The 21,505-nt window shown below is 38.0% G+C and overlaps 1 protein-coding gene across 2 annotated transcripts in view; it reads right to left on the bottom strand.

Moving 5' to 3' along the window:
- The window catches only part of SSBP2 (single stranded DNA binding protein 2), a 414,580-nt gene that overhangs the window by 5,646 nt on the left and 387,429 nt on the right, over window positions 1-21,505 (bottom strand). For both annotated transcript variants that reach the window (XM_027864166.1, XM_027864167.1), the window contains 2 exons: window positions 18,035-18,063; window positions 10,372-10,470 (listed from right to left, as the gene is read on the bottom strand). In XM_027864166.1, the coding sequence (XP_027719967.1) occupies window positions 10,372-10,470; window positions 18,035-18,063 (128 nt within the window). The remainder of the gene's footprint in view (window positions 1-10,371; window positions 10,471-18,034; window positions 18,064-21,505) is intronic.

The raw sequence follows: 21,505 nt of genomic DNA, 5'->3' as shown, positions 1-21,505 counted from the left end.
TTGGTTTTTGTTAATACTGATACTTGGTCAGTCTTCAGCAAATCATAAAGGCTGACATTTATTGTCAGATTGATTTGGAGCCTGAGAGCTGGATTTGTCCAAGGAAGAAGTGAAATGGATAACAATGGTAGAACATTAGAAAAGATGAGTGTTGGATACAGAGAAATAAAGCATCAGCTAGGAACATTAAGATACTGAGAAATTAGAAGCATCTAATAAAATTTAATTTCTGAATAGTCTGAATAACTGCAAATGTCACTTTAAATGCATTTGGTGCAATAAACTAGATTCTGTCTATTATGTCTAATTATCTAGATCAGCAATATGCAATTTTAACTTCTATGGCAGCAAACTACTCATCTCATGCTGCCTTTCTGAATATGTAGCTTTTATTATAGCTCCTGGATTCTGGGAGAAGTCACGGGATTTATAGGAAAATGGGGGTGGGGCACTGCCAATGGAACAAATGATATGGAATTTCTGACATTGTTCCCTATCTTTCAAAAAAGGAGCAAGAAATGAAAGGGGGAAGGGACTGTTTTTTTTTCTAGCAGTAAAGGGAGGGCAGGTGTTAAACTGAGGATCATACAGAGAAACATAAAATATTCAAGGTGTGTTATACTGCTATTACATTGTAATGTTTCTATTGTAGTGCTGTCTCGATGAAATGACTTATTGAAATGTCTGTGCTATCTAGCGGCTCTGTTCCAGGACTATCTGTGAGGTTGTTTCCTCTCAAACGGAAGATAAAATGGCTCTTGTAAATCTGTTGGCAGCACTACTATTTGGTTATTCAGAACTAAATAAACTTGATTTTACTTCAAAGCATTAACAAATGAAACACTGAAACTATGTTGCATATACATATATAGATAGACTAAGCTCTTTGCACCAGGCGATGCAGAATCCTCAGACGTTTCAAGCCTTTCGCAGTTTGGATCTGGCTTATCATTCTGTAATAATACATTACTCTCCCACATTCATTCTAGTTCCAGACAAACTGGCCTACTACTCCAGGATGGGCAAGCTAGGTGGTGTGGTGGATAGAACGCTAGGTCTAGAGGCAGGAAGACTCATCTCCCCGAGTTCAAATCTGGCATCAGACACTTAGTAGCTATGTGACCCTGGGCAAGTCACTTCACCCTGTTTGCCTCAGTTTCCTCATAGTCAAATGAGCTGGAAAAGGAAATGGCAAACCACTCCAGTATCTTTGCCAAGAAAATCCCAAATGGGGTCACGAAGAATCGGACAGGACTGAAAAATGACTGAATCCAGGATATTTTATCTCTAATGCTCTATCTCTATCACTGCCTTAACCCTAGCTCCTATTCAAGTTCAATCTCCTCCCAGTGAGTGTCCCCTACAATCACTCTGTATTTATTCTGTGTATATCCTATATTCATCCATGAATGTTGCACAATCCTAGGAGAATGTAAAGCTCCTTGATGACAGGAAGGTACCTAGCACAGAGTAGGAACTTGATAAATGCTTGCTGCTTAATTTTTATGTACAACAACTTATTCTACTTTTTCATTTAAGAAACATGTTCCATCCATTTCTATTAATGAACTAGAGAATACACGTTTTAAACTTTGGATGTTGATTTTTCTCTTTTTTATCTGCTCCATGTTCCCAGGGTATCCAACAGAGAAAACACTTAAAAGTCAAAATAAAATGTGTAAATTCCTGCTGATATATTGCAAAAACACTTGGAATCTTACTAAATTTGTATGTACAAGCATCTAAATGACATTTTACTCTTTCCATAAAAAAGAGAAAGAAGATGTGTGCCAGTACTCCACTCTAGGAAATAAAATGAAACTCAGCAATTTTAAGGGTTTAGTCTTTTAATGGTCAGGTTAAACAGGGACATGATGGTTTCTTGACGATAACTTATAGTCAGGCGGGCAGGATCATAGATCCTATACCACCCAGTGGAAATCTCTAATCAAGATTCTGGTTTTAATATCATGTTTGCTTAGCTGATCTTTGTGGACACTAAAGATAAAACAATTCTGTTGAGACTAGTTAATGAACTAAACCAAAGTGCTTTATTCACCTGAGTCATTAAAAAGTTTCTTTTGGCAGCAAAGCCTTTTGAGAAGCATTTCCAAAGATGAACCTAAATTTAGGGGAACATGTACATGTATAGTGGCATCTTTGCTTCTAAAAAGGTCTTTATAATTCTTTTTTTTTAAAAAAAAAAAAAAAGAAGAGTCCAGGCATTGGCTCCCTTTCTGTTTTGCAAAGTCTGCTGACTTAGCAGAGTTTCTGAGCTGGGAAGTCCCATTTTGTTGATAGTTTAATATAATTATTCTAAGATAAGTAGTGTCATAATCCTGAGAGGATAGATTGTTCCAAAAATGTGTGTCTTCAAGTTGTTTGTGCAAAGAAAATAAAATTTGCATATTCTTTATACTGGAAAATGTTCTCTTTATGAATCCTTCATATAAAACAATTCCTGCTTTGCTTTGATTGCACTGAAATTTACTGGAATAGGCTCACTGCTTTATTTCTTTAAATCATTATGGTTTTTCAGTTGTTATTTCTCTTGTTACTTCTTTCATCCCAACCAGCCTGTACATCCCCATGCCATTCCTCCCCTTTTTCCCCAGTTGGGATCAAAACAAAAATGTGAGGTGACCATGATAGAGAAAGAAAGCCAATGGGCTCTAAAACTGTACATACCCTTTGACCTACCAATATCACTACTAGGTCTGTATCTCAGAGACCACAGAAAAAGGAAAATGACCCATATGTACAAAAATATTTATAGCAGTTCTTTTTGTGGTGGCAAAGAATTGGGAACTGAGGAGATGCCCATCTATTGGGGAATTGTTAAATAAGTTGTGGTAGATTGTGATGGAAAACTATTGTGCTATAAGAAATGAGGAAGGGGATGGTTTCAGAAAAAGCTGAAGACTTATGTGAGCTGATGTAAAGTGAAGTAAGCAGAGTCAGAACAGTTTACACAGTAACAACAATACTGTAATGATAATCAACGGTGAAAGACTTGGCAACTCTGATCAAGATAATGATCCATGAGAATTCCAAAGGACTCATGACGAAAAATGCTCTCCACCTCCACAGAGATAACTGATGGACTCTGAGTGCAGATTTATGCATGTTTTTTTCACTTTATTTTTGTTGCTTCTATTCTTACAACATAGCTAATGCAGAAATAATGTTTTGCAGGACTGCATATGTACAATGAGTATCATATTTCTTGCCTTCTCAATGAGTAGGGGAGGAAGTGGAGGGAGAGAATTTGGAACTAAAAATAAAAATTTAAAACAAATAAATTAAAAAGCTAAAGAAAGTCAATGATATTCACAATGCAAATGGCAACCATGGTGTTTGGCATGATGGCAATCTTTCCTGACGAAGAAACAGGGGAACAGTTGGAAGGTAAGGATGACATCAAGGTGAAAAGAACTGTTCATGCCCCAAAAGGCAATTTTGTTCTTTTGCCTTCTTTTGTGGGAGTGATGGGGAAAGGACCTGCAGATGGCTGCTGCTCTTGCAAACTATACACATTAGTCTGGCATCTTAAAGACTATCCCTTTGCTCGTATTTTGGGGGGAGTAAAAAGACTTACCTTGGCTTCTTTCCTTCCATAAATATGGAGGGGCTGGGGCTAGGATCTTTCCCCCTTCCCTTGCCATTTGAATGGCTGGGAGGAATAACTGGTATCCATCTGAATGGCAGAGAATGGGGCTGTCAACTAGTGTAATGAGCCAAGAAATGAGGAGAGGAGTACCTAGAAAAATTAGAAGGGGTTTGGAAATCTTGCCTTCATATTGTATGAAAAAAGTGGAAAAACCTGGCTTTCCCTGAGAAATTACATGGACTCAGAGGTTGTGGACAGTCACGAAGAGCAAAAAGAAGCTAGAAAGAAAGAGAAAAAAAAGCCCACTGGTTCATCCCTTCAACCAGCAGGGCAGCAGAAAAAGACAGGGATTGGAGGGGGTCTCTTGCCAGAGTAAAGGTAATAACTGGACCATGACTCCTAAGACAGTCGGTCTCAGCGTACCCAGACAATGCAAGGCAGAATCTCTGGAGTTCTCCGGTTCTTTGATAACACCAGTACCTTTCGGGCTAGCAGAAAGGATGTGCCTTACTGGAAGAAATTGTGGAACAAGTATGTTCTGTCTGGTTGGCCTGCTATGGCCATGTATCAAACCAGTGGAAGAGCCATGACTTGAAAAACGAGTCCCACAATTCTACGTAAAGCATGTGGCTTTTCAAGTATTTCCTACTTTCTCCATTCTCATCTTCACACTAGTTAACTTTTTGAAACAGAAGTTCACATTTATATAAGGCTTTGAGAACTACAACATTCTTCCCTCACAATAATATTGTGAATGAAAAGAGTATTTATTATCTCTATGGAACTGCTGGTTTAACCTGTTCACGAACATGGAATAAATATTCTGCTTCTCCCCATGAACTTAAGCATAATTTCACAAGATTTTAACAGATGCAGAGGTTCTAGCAGAGCTTTAGGCATGAATATTATTGATGAATGAATTAATGCTTTTTAATGGGCATGGGACAGCGTAAAGATCACCAGCTCTAGAATCAAAGGCTCTGGGTTCAAATCTCATCTCAGATAATTACTACCCATGTGACCCTGGACAAGTTTCTTAACTGCCTAGGGCTCTTCATCTGTAAAATCAAAGGCTTGGCTTAGAAGGCATTTGAGGTCCCTTCCTGCTCCAAATCTGTGATAAGGCAGAGTGAGAGGCAATGTGGTCTAACTAGATAACTGGATTGGGAGGCAGAAGACATGGGTTTGAGTTCTTTTTCCTCATTCATAAACTGACATCACCTTGTACTTGGTGAACAGTAAAGCACTATATAATTTGGGCATTGTACAACATCCTGGGTCCCTGTGAATCATAACCAAAAAAATAAAAGTAGTTCTACTTCTGTCTGAGGTGCCTCTAGAAACAGCCATTGTGTGAAGAACAAGGGGTGTTATCAGCAGTTGCCGTCTTGTACAAATGCTGGGCCAGGAGGCTGACTTCTGGCTCCTCACCACCGATTCGTTTACGACCACTCAGCAGCCCCTCTTCCTTTGTTGTCACCTGCTCCAGATCCTTGTTGCAGTCATTTACTGGACTCTATGACATCCTTAACCCCTTTATAAATGCCATGAATACCTGGCTCTTAGTCTTCTCCACTCCCACCACTGCCTTAACAGTTTGGGATTTCAATATATGTCTCAATGTTCTCTCAAACAACCTGGACTCCCAGCTCCTTAACTCCCACGATACCAAATTGTAGTACTTAGAGTGATAGTCTATTTCCATGATTCAGAAGAGCTCTAAAATTCCTTTTCAATCACGGCATCCTCTCTTTCCTCTCTCCCTTTCCCTCACTCCTCCTAAACCTATTCTTCATTCTCATTATGATATCTAATCCTTCCACCCCTCTATGCTTTCCCTGTGGGCTATCCCTGCTCAATCTTTTTTTTTTTTTTGTGAGGCAATCGGGATTAAGTGACTTGCCCAGGGTCACACAGCTATTAAGTGTCCAGATTTGAACTCAGGTCCTCCTGACTCCAAAGCCAGAGCTCTATCCACGGGCCACCTAGCTGCCCCCATCCCTGCTCAATCTTAATTTTGCTAAGTAATTCAAACACATTGAATCTCTGGCCTCCTGCTCCTATTTCCCACTGTCTTGCCACTCCCAAGCCTAGATTGGTCACACCATGCACCATCTCTGTTCTCACTGCTGTGATGCTGAAAACTGCAACAGGAAGTCATGTAACCATGCTGAATGGGTTGTTACCTGTATATTTATGTTATGTAATCTCAAATGGGCTGCATAACAATCAACCCTTTTACTTTTCCCTTACTGATTCTTTATCACACTCCCCTCAGTGGCTCTTCTGGACCTGTGTCTTCTCAATTTTCCCATACCCTACCTATTCCTTGACACCCTTATCCAGAAGACCTCATTTCCTACTTTGCTGAGAAAATACAGGTCATCTCTATGAAGTTTCGTCTTTTTCCCTACATCACAAACCTCAAAAAATCTTCATCATTCTCTAACCACTCCTCTTTTGCTCTAGTCTTTCGGGAAAAAGTGGCTTTTCTCTTTGTCAGCCTTGTCAAAGTCAATCTTCCACTTGTGTTCTTGGTCCCCATCCCTTCTGGGATCATTCTCCCTTGAACATCCCCTCTTTTTCTCTCACTTTATATCTTGTTTTATTCACTAAATCCTTTCTTGCTGTCTACAGATATGTTCAGATCTACTCAATCTTTAAAAATTCTTCACTTCACCTGGTTCAAGCCCTCAAGTCATTGTCTTATATCTCTTCTTCCTTCATAGTGATTAACCTTCTAAAGAGTCATCTATACTCCCTTATTAGTCACTCTTTCATTAATCCCTTGTAGTCTGTTCCCAACTCCATCATTCAACTGACATAGCTCTGTCCAAGTTTATCAGTTACCTCTTAAATGCTAAATCCAATGGCCTTATCACCAACTCCTTTCTGCTTAACTGCACTACAGTCTTTGCTATTGTTGACCTCATTTTCTTCCTCTACCCTGTTTGATCATCCCTTCTCTGTCTTCATTGCTAGATCATTCTCTTTCTGTAGACTATAATGTAGATGTCCCTAAAGGCTCTGTCCTGTGTCATTTCTACTTCCTTTGAACTTTGTGCCTTCAGTAGCCTCATCATTGAACTGTGGCTTCAAGGATTATATCTATGCATATTACTTCTAAGTGTACATATGTAGTGGTGATTTTTCTCCTAAATTCTAGTCCTTCATTACTAACTCCCTGTTGGGCATGTTTACTTGCCTGTCCTACAGGCATCTCAAAATCCACATATCCAAAATGGAACAGATATTACCTCTTCCAAACTTGTGTTCCCATCTTTCCAGACATTTATGTTCACAACCTTGGAGTCATCCTGATTCTTCCATCTAAAAATATCAGCTAGTAAACAACTTTCAGTGATAAGCCTCTTTAACCCAAGGCTGCCTTTGGACAATACACAGAGTCTTTTGGGTCCATACTCAAAGGTTTTGAAGCTTGGTAAGATGAAATGCCAGGACTGTGCCACCCTGATATGGCTTTACAAAACCCACAGTTGGTCACCTCCATGTCACGATGTGCTAACAGAAAAGGACTCAGAAAACAAGAGAATGGAGGGCTTCCAACCAAGATGGCTGACTGGATGGAGGCATGCAGCCCTGAAGAACTTAAAAACAGCAGCAGACTGAATAATGACTAAGTAATTCAATGAGAGGCTATGGTAAGTGACATCATCCAGAAGCAGTAAGAGCAAAAGGTTCCTCCCAAAAAGATCCACAGTGGTTGTGTGGACTATGAAATCAAAGAGGAGTGGCAGCAACCAGTTTGGGCACAGCAGTGCTCAGAATGAGAAGCCCAGTCCCAGACACTCTGAGGTGCCTAGCAGTGTGTCCTAAGATGTCATGGAGGATCACGAAGATCCAGCACTTTAAAACTTAAAAATCCAGGGTGCATAAACAGTTGGTAGAGCTTTTAGTGTAGACATGTCCTGAGAAGCAGAGGTAAGTGTAGAAGCCCAGGTGAACTAGGCTGAAACCAAGCAGTGCTGATGGCCCCAACCTGTAGTGAAGAGTGGTCCTCGGCAGAAAACCCAAATTCAAAAATTAAGGATGAATATATGATGACACAAAGCATTATGGAGAACTATTTACAGATCCAGAGATAGCCAAAAATACTAAAAGTAGAGACTCAAAGGAAGAAAAATGGATTTTTCACAAGGATAACATACCTAGAAGAAATGAAACAAAATAAAAAATTAAATAAAATGTCTAGGGGAACAAACTGGAAGGAAAATAATACCTTAGAACAGAAAGCAATTCTTACCCAAGTAAGAGACTTCCTAAAAGTTAGAATAGATCAAAAAAGAAATCAATGATTTCAAGAGACAGCAAGAGATACTGGAACAAAATCAAAGGATTTAAAAAAGGAGAAGAAAATATATTGGTTATCAAAAATATCTGATCTAGAGAAAAGGTCAAAGAAAGATAATATAAGAATTATTGGAATCCTCAAAAACCATGGTTAAAAAAGTCTGCATATTATCTTTCAAGAAATCATAATTGAAAACTGCTAATATGTGTTAGAACCAACCAGAGGGCAAAATGGGAATAGAAAGAACCCACTGATCATCTCCTGAATGAAACCCCCAAAGTCCCAGGAATGTCAGTCAAAATCCAGAGCTTCCACAACAATGAAAAATACTGCAAGCAGCCAGAAAAGAGTTCATGCACTGTAGTTGACACCAAACCTGGCAGCTTCAACAATAAATGAGAGATCTTGGGAATACAATATTATAAAAAGCAAAATACATGAACTTACAATGAAGAATTATTGCAAAACAGAGTATAATCTTATAGGAGAAAAATGGATCTTTAATGGAAGTGATGACTTTTAAGTACTTGCAATGAAAAGACTAGAGCTGAGTATGAACTGTGAAATGCAGAGCCAAGAGAAACCTTATTGAGTAACTGGAAGGGATTATATGATGATGAAGTGCTAACATTCCAACAGGGGCAAAAGAAACAAATATCCCATAAGAATCATGATGTCTTCAAAGTGTACTGAAGAGGTTAAATAGGACCAACACAGGACCTGAGGGTGTTCTGAAGATTTTAAGGAGTAAGAGGAATGCATGGGGCAACTAGGTGGTATAATGGATAGAGTACCAGATCTGGAGTCAGGAAGACTCATCTTCCTGAGTTCAAATCCAGCCTCAGACACTCAATAGCTGTGTGACCCTGGGCAGGTCACTTAACCCTATTTGCTGCAGTTTTCTCATCTTGAACTAGAAAAGGAAATGGCAAACCACTCCAGTATATCTGCCAAGAAAACCCCAAATGGCGTCACAAAGAGTCAGGCACGACTCAACAACAACAACAACTAGGAACGTTGATTTTGACAAGGTTGACAAAGACAGCCCTGGGACAGAATCCTCTGGGACACTTACTGTTAGTGGGCATAACCTGGATAAAGGTCTAGCAAAGAAGATTAAGGAGAGGTTTGATAGATAAAACGAAAAACAAGAGAGAAGAGTGTTCTGAAAACCTAGAGAGAAGAGGATGATCAGCGCTATCAAAGGCTGCAGAGTCAAGAAGCATTAAGTCAAGTATTAAGAAAAGGCCAGTGGATTTGACAACTCAGAGATCATTGGTAACTTTGGAGAGAGCAGTTTGAATGCAATGATGAAGCTGGAAGCCAGATTGTTAGGGGTTAAGAAGTGAGTGAGAGGAGAGAAAGTGGAAGTACCTATTGTAAATGGCCTTTTCAAGGAATTTCGCCACAAAGGAAAGGACAACACAGGACAATAGTTAGTGGGGATGAGAGTGATTTTTCCTTTCCAAGTGAGGGTCTTTTCAGCATGGTGGTGACATGGGCATGTTTGTAGGTAGAACAGAAAGAGAAAGAATGAAAATGAGGGATAAAATGGGATGACATATGGGGTAATCTACTGGAGGAGAAAGGATGGAACTGGATTTCTTCCATAGGTATAGGAGTTAACCTTGGTAAGGAGTAAGGCCACTTACTCCTTATGTGAGATAGGCGAGAAGGAAGAAATAGTGGCAGAGGTATATGAGTGATAAGAGATGAGGAAAACGGGAGAACCTATCAAAGTAATGGCTAAACACAGCTCCAGAAAACCTACAATGAAGAATATGACCAACGTCCTGACAGAGAAGCTCAAGCAGCACAATGAGATACATTTTCAAAGAGGACCACTGTGTGGATTTGTTTTGCTTTACTGTGCTTTTTTTGTTACAAAGAATCCCCCCTCCCCAGTTTACTATTGGGGAATGGGATTTGCTGAGTAGGATTACCAATAGTAATACTAAAATAAAGATAAGAAAAAAGGGGGCCATGGAAACATATATTTTTTAATGCACACAAAAAAAATAGAAGGAAGTTTATTAGGAAGTACAGACAAGCAGGACAGCTTTGAAAGTAACATGCCGAATTTATTATATATTTGTTAAAAAAGAAAGGAGTATTGAATAGAGATTCATGGTTTCATAACCAATCATCTTTTTATCCTCTGCTTTGTATGCAGCAATTACATGTTATGTTCAGGTAAAAAAAATTAAAAGAAAATGAGTAGAGGAAAGGAAAATGAAAGAACAAAGTAGAACATAAACATTTATTATGGCAAGTTAATGAGATATCATTTTTATTTTAATTTGTGCTTTGCTTCATCCAAACACAATTGGCTTTCTTTATATTCCCAGCATTTAGCATAGTGCTGAATAAATGCTCTGTGACTGACATATACATTTTTCTTATTTTAGGATCTAATGTCTGTATAATAATATAACCAAAAAATACTTACACTCTCACTCTGAAAAGGATTTAAGAAATTTCCCCCCATTTCACCATCATCCCTTGGAGTGCCAGGCTGATTACTCAGGCTCATATTATTGGGAGAATTCTGTAAACAAGATATATAAAACAAGGCATTGTTGAAGATATTGCTTTGTACTACATGTCACAAATGATGCTAAAACATCTCTAAGGAGACAAATCCACATATGTTTCTAATCTTAGCCTTCTAGCATGAATACTAGTTCATTTTTGTACCTTAACAAACACAAATATTTTCCCAAATGAAAAAAATAGCACACACCACAACCTTTTTTTTCTCCTAGTTTCAGAAATAATTACTCAAATCTCCACATTTAGCTTATAGACTTCCTAATATCCTGGAGACTTTAAACCACAATCTCAGCAGGGGAACTATGAAGGGAACCTACCTACTGATGAGGCATAATAGGGCAGTAACTGCCCTTGGTAATTTTACTAATCAAACTTAAAAGGTCACCGTTTTAATGAGCATGTTCCTTTAATTCTACACTCAATTTTGCATAGCAACACCATTTCAACAAATTTTCTTTTTATGTGATGCATAAAGAAAAAGAGAGAGTGAACGACAGTGATTGGCCACAAAAAGAAACACCTTAGAACTTGGGAACTTGTTTTCTATCCATCCTTTAAAAGAAAATGTGAAGCTTGTAAGTTAAAAGTTAATTGGCACATTTTTTAAATTTTGCCATGCATCTTAAGAGATTTACTTTATTATTTGATAAGACATAAAACACCTCACCTTAGCAAACTAATGAAATGTTGAAACAGCAGTAAATTGTTGCATATTGGGTCTAAATTGTGTCCACTGTCTCAAAATTGCAACATACCCTAGCCTTACCAGGAAATATGACGTCTTCACTCTCAACAGACGATGCAGAATGCACCTCTATTCCATGTTCCAATTTTGTGAGGCAATGGGTGTTAAGTGACTTGCCCAGGATCACACAGCTAGTATCAAGTGTCTGAGTTTGGATTTGAACTCGGGTCCCCCTTACTCCAAGGCCAAAGCTCTATCCACTGCGCCACCTAGCTGCCCCATCCATGTCCCTATTTTTACCTTTTGGTTTAATCCTTACTTGTTATCTGAGGTGGGGCTAATGGTTTAAGATTTGCTTCCTCAGTCCTGGTCACTTCTTGTGGGTGTGGAGAAGAAAAGATTTTTGATGGTCAAAGAAGGCTACTCAGAAGTTTTTAAGCTTGAGTGATGAAATCAAGTTATGTCAAAAACACTAAAGTGTAATATGAATGTAGTCACCCAAGAATAATGTGTTTTGCTAATTTTTTTTTGAATCAAAAATTGATTAATGTGACTAATATAGAAATTTTTTATATGATAGCACATGTATAAACCTTATCAAACTGTCTACCATTTTCAGAAGAGGGGAGGGAAGAAGAAAAATTTGGAACTCAAAATCTTGTAAAAATGAATGCTAAAAATTTTCTTGACAAGTAACTGGGGAAAAATAAAATACTATTAAGCTTAAAAAAAAACAACAACTAAAAAATGGTTAAGCAATAAGGCAGAAGTAAAGTAAGGCTTGTATCTTGTTACTTTGTCCCATGCAAAGAGGACCTGAAGTTGACTGGAACTCTGTGCTTTGTTAAATTCCATAGGGGTAGAACAAAATGAAAAATGGGGCAACAGTGAACAGCAAAAACAGTATCTTATTTTTCCTATAAATTCCCACCCTCACCAAAAGATACACATATGTAATGCTACAGTTACCCATGTGTAGATAGAGAAAAAGCACTTGGATTTCTAAAATGAATGCGTATAGTCTGTTACTGAAATCACTAAACATTTATGAAAATTATCAACCTTAAACATACTTATTTTTATTAGTGATTTTTCACAAAGAACTCTGAAAACAGGAATTAGGTCTTCAACTTGGTTCAAATGAGGTTAATTAAAATATAACATTATTTAGGATCTTCAAGGTCTACATTTTTCTGGTTTTCAAATTAAATGGAATTAATTATTATTATTAATATTGTTATTATTAAATATGATTATACATGTGACAAACTGAAAGAGTGCTTTCCAGGTTGCTAATACATATTTAAAGAAACTTACAAAATATATTCTACTCTTCTTCATGTCAAGGCAACTTCCCATGGAGCAAATGAGGTGCTCAGAGAGCTTCATTAGTAGTTTAATTCCATTAGGGGATTCTTTAGTGCATGGATTGATCAAATATTAGAGTAAATCATTTCTTGATCAAATGGTTTAGAGCCCCTCATGTTTACTTGACTTCAAACAAAGGGCTGCCTCAAAATATTTAAAGCAATAATAATGCATCGTTTCTATATGTGAAGAAGCCAACAGAGTAATGTTAGTTGGTTCACACACTCTCCCTAAGTGAAGTGTATCCCAGGGTCACAGGTCTAGAGCTGGAAAGGTTCTTGGAGGTCAGCTAGTTCAATTCTCTTATTTTACAGATGAGGAAACTCTACTAAGATCTATTAAGGGGGAAGTCACTTTCCCCAGGATCAACATTAACATCCTATTTGATATATTTTTAAAAACACGGACAGGAAAGTGACTAAGCCACATTATGAACTAAAAGACTGTGCACCATGCAGTCCTGCCCAGTTCACTAAACCATCACTGCACGGTCATTTAATGAGATGGCAAACCCATTTCACCTGAAGAGAATGTGCGTGATGTGCAATGGAAATAACAAGAGGTCCTCTGGGGGAATTCTTACAAGTTACTTACAGAAATTGTGTTCTAAGTGATCAGTGAATGACACAATGAGGTCATAAACCTGAACAGCATTCTCAGCAGTGGTATCTGAGGGTGTGAGTAAGTGCTTATATAAAGAAGGGATGAGCAATTCAGTGATGTGCATCTATTATGCTCCATCTCATCATCAAAGCCAGTCATTTTTGAGTGCAGAGTCCTCAGCTAGACTCAAGGGTCTTCTGGGATGGGGGGCGGGGAGAAGGGTAGTGGTGTAATTAGGGAAGAAAGTATCCCCCTCAAAAAAGAGCATTAGCAGAAACTTAAAGGAATTATTTTTAGCTACACTAGACCCTTGAGTTGCATTTTGCATCTAAGTTTATGTGGGTTTTATTCCCTAGATACCTATGTAGAATACACTCCAAAAACCCAACCATTTCAGCATAAGTGGTTTTCTCTACAATCCTCTGGCTTTTATTTAAAGCATGTGAAAACAATATTCTAAAAAGGAATCCATTGGCTTCACTAGAATCCCCCAGGTTCTATGACACCAAAAAGGTGAAGAGCGCCGTCCAAATCCTTCATTTTACACATGAGAGCAGAGGCCCAGAGAGGCTTATTTATTTAAGGTTGCAAAGTAGTGAGGGAGCCAGGATTCTGATCCATGTTATCTAAAGCCAAATCCAATGCTCTTTCCATTGTTCTAGTCAAGGGGGTGCTAGTCATGGAGTCAGGAAGAACTGAGCTCAAATCCTGCCTCAGACATTTACTAGCTGTGTGACCCTGGGCAACTCACTTCACCTCTCTAGGCCTCAGTTTCCTCATCTGTAAAAATGAGGATAACAATCGCATCTACATCATTTGGGTGGATTTGAGGATTAAAGGAGATAATGTATGGAAAGCTCTTTGCAAACCTTTAAGGGCTATATAAATACTGGTTATTATTACTAGCACTTCTCATTTTCCTCTGTTACTTAGTCTCCAAACATTCTCTCACACTCTCCAGGAATAAACTGAGTTACTGTTCTCCTCCTCTGATAATTCTTCTAATTTTTTTCTCAGTCCCTTACTGGACTGACTACAGGACCACTGAACACTATGAGAAACGTTGACTATGTCTGTGTGGGTGTGAAATGACACGGGGATTATTTATTCCAAGAGTCCTGGGAAGATCCTCACCTCACTCTCCTCTCCAGCCTCCATGAATGAGGCCAGGTTGGTGTTTTCTCTCCCACACCCCTCATTCTAGGGATGAATGGCTGCCTCATCTCCTCTGTCAAAATCCTCTTCTATTTTCAAAACCCACCTCAGATGTTACTGACAATGTGGACAAAAGTGATTTCTCCTTCCTAAAGTTTTCCCATTTTGTTTGCACTTTTGCTCTGTCCTCATCACATTCAAGGCACTGCATCTGGAGCCAGAGGACCTGGGTTCGAATCCCACCTCAGCTATCTGTTACTTGTGTGAACTTGGGAAAGTTAATTTACCTCTCTGGGCCTCAATTTCCTCATTTGTAAAATAACAGTCAGACTAGATGACTCACTAAAAAGGTTAAGTGAGCTTCCTTTTTAGCTCCATATCTACAGTCCTATTCTACCCTGAATTACACTAATTTGTATAAATATATGGTGTTCTCCCCACTCGTCTGCAACCTCCTTGAGGGCAAAGGAATTTTTTCATAGAATCTGGACTGGATGTGACCCGAGAGGTCATATAGTACAACCTCCTTATTTTCACAGATGAGGAAAATGAGGCCAAGAGAGCCTATGGATTGGACATTGGAAGAGGTGCTGTTTGATTCCCTCCCCCACCCCCTGCCTCAGGTCGTCTGACACCAAATCCATTGCTCTTGCTACTGGACCATGCTGCCCCTCCATGGACAATGAAAAATGACTCACGCTTTTCGTCTTTGTACTTCCAGTTCTCAGTTCAGTACCTTGCACAAAGTAGGTGTTTAATAAATAGTTGAGTGGCATTCACTTATCTTAGTTAACTTACCAAGAGCATAAGTTATAGACCAGGTTCTGATCTGCATTGACAGAGGGTGTTTCCTCATGTTGAATTCCCAATACCAATGAAATCACAAGTTCAATCTATTCCACTGGCTCACCTCATCCCTCCCCAAGCCAAAACTAAACTAAACTAAATTTAAAAATAGGGCTAATAATACTCCTACAGAGTTGTTTTGAGAAAAGTGTTTTTGTCAAACTTAAAAGTTCCAAATACATACATACATACACACACACGCACATATATATACATATACATACATACACACATATATACATATACATATACATACATATATATATATATACACATAGATATTTGAGTTGTTATTATGTAAGATCAACTCTACATCTCAGAAGCAATTGCCTGATGGCATGTATCTCGATGTTTTACCTATTCTGTTCTACATTGCCCCAGAAACACATTTTTGCATAGAAAATGTTATATTAATACAAATGCATATCTGCATGTGTAAGAACATGTAAGTTCCCTGTGTATGTGTGTGTTACTATAGGTGTGTGTGTGTGTGCGTTCTCTGTCAGGCTCATAGAAGTCTGCTTAATCTATTATATAGCTATAATATTGGAGATTTGCAATGAAAAAAAAAAGGAGACGATATTCTTTTAATACTTGTAATTAAACAAGACAAAAATAATAAAACTAAATTGGAAAGTTTTTATTTCTCTTGAATGCTAAAGTTTGAGAAAAAGGAAAATTTTCTATTTTTCTCCCTTCTCCCCTCACTTCATTCCATTTGTGAACTGAAAACCACCACCATATATACGGCTGATAAACCCAAGAGTAGCTCAGTAAACAGTGGGAAGTGTCAATAAATGTTTAGTGAATGTCTGGATTGTCAGGTGGAAGACTGTTAGAAACATAGGGTAAAATGTGGGGAAGGCATTAGACTAGGGAATGGGATTGTAGAAAAAAGGGTTATTTTGCTAGAGTGAGGAAGCTGATGGAGATTTTTGTGGAGATTCTGAGTGACTCTAGGATACTTTCAGGGGCCCTAGAGGTTTGATGGGGCTGCTTCTTTATGAGATCTTGTTTCAAAACTTGTGGTTTTCATTTCCCTTGGGAAAGATATACTTCTAGTGCTACTTTTATGCCTATCTGCCATGATTGAGGTTATTTTTGGATTTCAAATGGGATGGGGGAAAAAAAGGGAAAAAAGAAAGAAAGGGAAAGAGAGAAAGCGATGGAAAAAACTAAGGAAGGAAGAGGAAAAGCGATCTTCTTGATGTAACTGGGCTTATTAGGGGAAGGATAAAAAGGGTAAGGTAGATAGGCATCAGTGAAAACATACATGTAAATGTTTTTTAAAAGATTGCTTGTATTAGAACTAACTAAATGTGAGTGGTAAAAAAAAAATAAAAAAAAAGAGGAGTACATGGCATGTGCACATGTTTTCTCCTGAGAGGTGGGGGAAAGGGTGTTGTAGAAGAGATTAGAACTAGATTGAAATAATTGGGCTGGTAAATGAAATGACTATCTTCTAGCTCCAGTTGTCCCCTGGTCCACAGAGAAAAAAAGAAAGGAATTACATATATTGTCCTAATTTTGAAAAGTCAGCCTTCCTGAAGATCCTGTTGCCAGGTCATTTCTGTCACTTGGGTATCCTAGTTTCACTTATAAACATTTTACAAATGTTTATGCAAAGGAAAGAGATGATTTTAAAAAGCCTTCTTGATTGCCCCTAAATACAGGTGTCCTAGCTGTTTGCCAAATTTGTTGTTGCTATGCAAAATAAGCCAACCTAGACATGCTGTCATATTTCAAATTAAACAATTGACTTGAAGTCTTAATTTAAAACAGTATTTCCTCATACAATCTTATTTCAACTTCTGGGGAAGTCATGCAGTTTTACATAGACAAATTAAAGGAAATGATATGATCCTTTAATGAATTTCTATAACCTCTAGATGAAAAGCAATGGTCCAATGCACTCATTTCAACAGTAGTAGTCACAGGTCCTATCAGTCACACCTACATTGCACTACTGTTCCTGTTTTTGTTTGTTGGTTGGTTTGCTTTGTTTTGTTTTGGAGACTAGGTCTCCCTATCTCATCTAGGCTGAAAGTTAAGCAGCCACTCACGGGCCTGATCTCACTGATGATCAGCATGGAAACTTTGATCTGTTCCATTTCTGACCTGGACTAATTCCCACCCCTCTTCAGGTAGCCTCTGGGACTCCTGCTCTCAAGGATTCACCATATGTGCCAAATTTAGTACAGACAACTGATTAGCTTACTGCACTGCAGCTCAGAACTCCCAAACGCAAGCAATCCACCAGCCTCCCTCAGCCTCCCTAGTAGATGGGATTTTAAGCACGTGCCACCAAACCTGGCTACACTGTACTTCTGACAAGCATGGAATTTTTTTTGCATTTATAATGAACCCAAAAGCAGCAAGGTATTCTTTAGAAATAAAATATACATATAAGTAAAAACTTATTTTTGGATTCCTAAACTACTAATAGTAAAAAGACAACATGCTATTGCAATATTCACTTTTCTCCTTGTTTTAATATAAACTCCCTTTGATTTACTCCATTTTAGGGAAATGAGAATAATCACTAAATAATCAGGATTGCCTAATATCTTTGTGAAATATAATATAATAGACAATATCCTTAATTTTATCTCTTTTCTCATATTTGACTAAACTTTATAACCTTTTCAAAAGGTTACTTTCTCAGTGGTATTCATTTTTAAATAAAATAACAATATAATATGGCTAAATTGGTTATCCATGATTTAATCACATTGGGTAGGTTCTGTTAATAACCACCGGCACATTCAGGGATAGTCAAAAGAACCATTTTACCATTTCCAACTGGTTTTAAACATCAAGCTATCATGGTTAAGAGTAAAGCTCATAAGATAATTTAACAATTCAGACTAAATATTTAGCAAAAAATATACAACATACTCACTTTGGAAATACTGTCCATATCTCCTGAGCCTGAAAAAACAAAACAAAATACACACACACACACAAAACCCTCATTAGTATCTAAGTACATTCAACCAAAGTTTACTTTCCAAATTTTAGTATTCTGTGCTTCAAATGTATTTTTCAGTGCATACATCTCAAGTACTTACCCTCTGTTGTGAATCTAAAATAAAAAGTCTCTCCCTCCCCCCCAATTTGTAGATAGGAATCACTCCTGGTGCACGGTGGCAAATTCATGAAATATTTCCACCCTTGGAAAACAAAAACAAATAACAAACAAAAAACCCATGGTGAAATCCTTACCAGGGTTCATCAATAAGACTCTTGTGGAAGTAAAGACTTCTTCATGGAACAAATATTCCTCATTTGGTCTGATTTTCAGGTATGTCTCTATCCCCAGGTAGATTTTTTGTTTTGTTTTATTTTACTAGTCTGGATCTGATTTCATTGGTACAGGAACCATCTAGTGCAGAAGCTCACTTCACTGAGGCAGACTGGACACTCTTTTCCAACTCTGCAGCTGAAGATAGCTACTAAGTGGCATCTAGAGCTTAAGGAACGTGCCCAAGACAACCCGGCCCTGGAACTTGAACCTGGGTCTCACCCACTATAAGATCAGCCTACTAGAACTTTTTTAAAAAAGTAAATTCTTATAGATCCTTGGAAACCAGAAAAGAGACAGAACCAGCAAGACCATGACCAATATTAAAAACTTCCATGTCAAACCTTCTATAAATACATAAGAGCTTCACAGAATTATTTCATTGTTATAGTTGGTCTTTCAAAATTCTGTCTTCAAAAGAACTAAGATATTTTGTTTTTATGAAGATACATGAAAGAAATGAAAAATAATAACAATTCATTCCTTTTTCGGTACAGAGGGAGTACGAGTTTCTACACAAGCCATTACTGCAGAATGGTGGCCCTACAGCAAAAGATGAACTATAGTTTTAAACAAAACACTAGTAATTTTTGGCATCATCATTCTAACAATACATTCTAATAATAGTATGGCTTATTTTAAAAGCTAGAAATAAACAGGATTAATAAATTCTTTCTGAGTGAGGATATGTATTATTGAAAGTATGTTGATTTTAGCTAGCAACACTGAAAGAAACCATCTACCAAATGCACATGAAGCTTCTGCAAAGTGTTTACAGCTAAGAACGTTTGTAGCTATCATATAAAATACTTTATTAATAAGCTCACTACTAATAAAACTTATTAATTAGAAGCAAAGTGACAGAGAAAGAAAACGTAGTACTTTGTAATAAAGAGGAACAAGAGACAGTGATCTTTCGTACTTCCATGGGTGTGTGATTTCATTTATCGCTGTAGGTACTGTTACCAACAATGGAGATCTCTAACTGCATTTTCACTGAGTGACTCTTGTTCATGTCTTTCCTTAAATCCTTCAAAGGGCATTCATGAAACGTGTTATACATGTTATGTGTGTGTGTGGGGGGAGGGGAATGCTAATCTACATCTCTTGACATTGCAAGGATACCATTAAAGGAATGAGGGCTGGCAATTAGCCAGTGTCTCTCTCTATGTGCCCACCTCCTCTTCTGGTCATACATTTTTCTGATAATGTCATCTATGCCACTTCCCCTGCATGACATGCCATGTTAGCTTGCGGCCTACTCACGTATAGGGTGTGCCTCTCTATTGACCTTTGGTGACCCATAACTTAAATTCTCTGGAGCCTGTGGTGTTATGTGGCTGGAAGCCATAAAGTATCACCAGAAAACTCTTGAATTTATAAAAGATGGGCCTTTGTTTGAAGGGAAACTTGGGTTCACTAAAAGCACTCCGTAGATTCTCCAGAGCAATGCAGCCTCCTTTGCTCTTCCTACTCATTTATGGGTCCAGTTCATTTTTCATCCCAAATATTTGTCTAAGGACTATGTATAATGGGGTTGCCCATCCAGATGTAAATCATACTCTGAAAAACAGGCTCTTTATAAATATTTTGAAATCCAGGCAAATCGGTAGCTGTGCATACTTAAAAACACAAAGGTATTTGCAACTATCAGTGCACTGTAAATAATATAGTGTCTCCCCTTCCCTTCCCACGGCCCTATTTAGGTTTTTCATATTCCCCCTTGTGAGACAGAAAAGGAACCTGAGGCTTAACCTTTGAGTTTTCATGGCACAAAATCGACTGTGTCAAAATTCTTTATGGCTGGTTGTTTGTGGCAAACTATAGGACTGGTCAAAGCAAAAGAAGGTAGCTCCACCTCTATGTTCTGTTCAGGTATTTTCAGCCATGTCCAACTCTTCACGACCCCATTTGGATTGTTCTTGACAAAGATACTGGAATAATTTGTCATTTCCTTCTCCAGCTCATTTTATAGATATGGAAACTGAGGCAAATGGAGTTAAGTGACTTGCCCAGATTCACACAGCTAGTAAGTGTCTGAGGCCAGATTTGAACTCTGGAAGATGAGTCTTCCTGACTCCAGGCCTGGCACTCTTTCCACTGCGCCACCTAGCTCCCTAAGTTCGATTACATTGCTAATATCAATGACTGTCATGTAGCTAGTGCTTTAAATCTATAAAGCACTTGACTTACATAATCTTGCCTCAGCTTCAAAACAACTCTGAAGTAGATACTATAGGTATTATCCCATTTTACAGATGAAGAAACTAAGATTTAGACAGGTTAAGTGCTTTGCTCATGGTCACACAGATAAAGTCAGACGTAGGATGTGAACTTACATCAGACATCAGTTGTCTCCCTCCACCACCCACCTCAACCTTGCTTCCTTCGTTATGATGCCAAGACATTCTCAGAGCTTTGAACAGTCTTGTCCCACAACTGCAAGAAGTGTGAACTGGATTTATGCCTTTTTATCACACTATTTGCTCACTACAGAGAAACACAGACTCTCGATTGATTAACCCCATTCCCTCCATTTCTGTTTCATAAACGTTTTCCCCCTTGCACTTTTACATTGTTTTAAAAAGTTTTAATCTTTTTAAATTTTTCAAGCAACAAGTATTTTTCTATTAATTTATCCTTCCCATCACTCTCCTCTTAATTTTTTTAAAATTTAAAAACCTAAATAAAAATCCCCACATTAGCCATGTCCAAAAAAGTATGTCTCCCTCCACATTTTAAGTTCATCACCTCCCTGTCAGGAGGTGATTCATAAACTTTTTGCAGAATGACAGGTTTAGAGGTTTTATATGTACAGAAGGGGCACCATGTGGAATCATGCTGCAGGTAATGCCTGTAACTCTGGTTCAGTAAACAAGTAACCTCAAAGTCTTTCATTCAATTAAATGAATTCAGGCCAACAAACATTTATCGATCACTTGGTTTTTTTTTTTTTTTTTAACAAGGCAGTGTGGAATTCTATAAACAAGAGAATTAACTTATTTCATGAGAAAAGAAATATGCAGAAAGGAAAGGACAACTCTATTTGTGTGACTATGAGCAAATCAA

This window comes from Vombatus ursinus, unplaced genomic scaffold (genome assembly GCF_900497805.2).
Source record: "Vombatus ursinus unplaced genomic scaffold, bare-nosed wombat genome assembly UNPS02014774.1, whole genome shotgun sequence".
In the NCBI taxonomy this organism is placed as follows: Eukaryota; Metazoa; Chordata; class Mammalia; order Diprotodontia; family Vombatidae; genus Vombatus; species Vombatus ursinus.
This window is presented reverse-complemented; position numbering and strand designations above follow the sequence as displayed.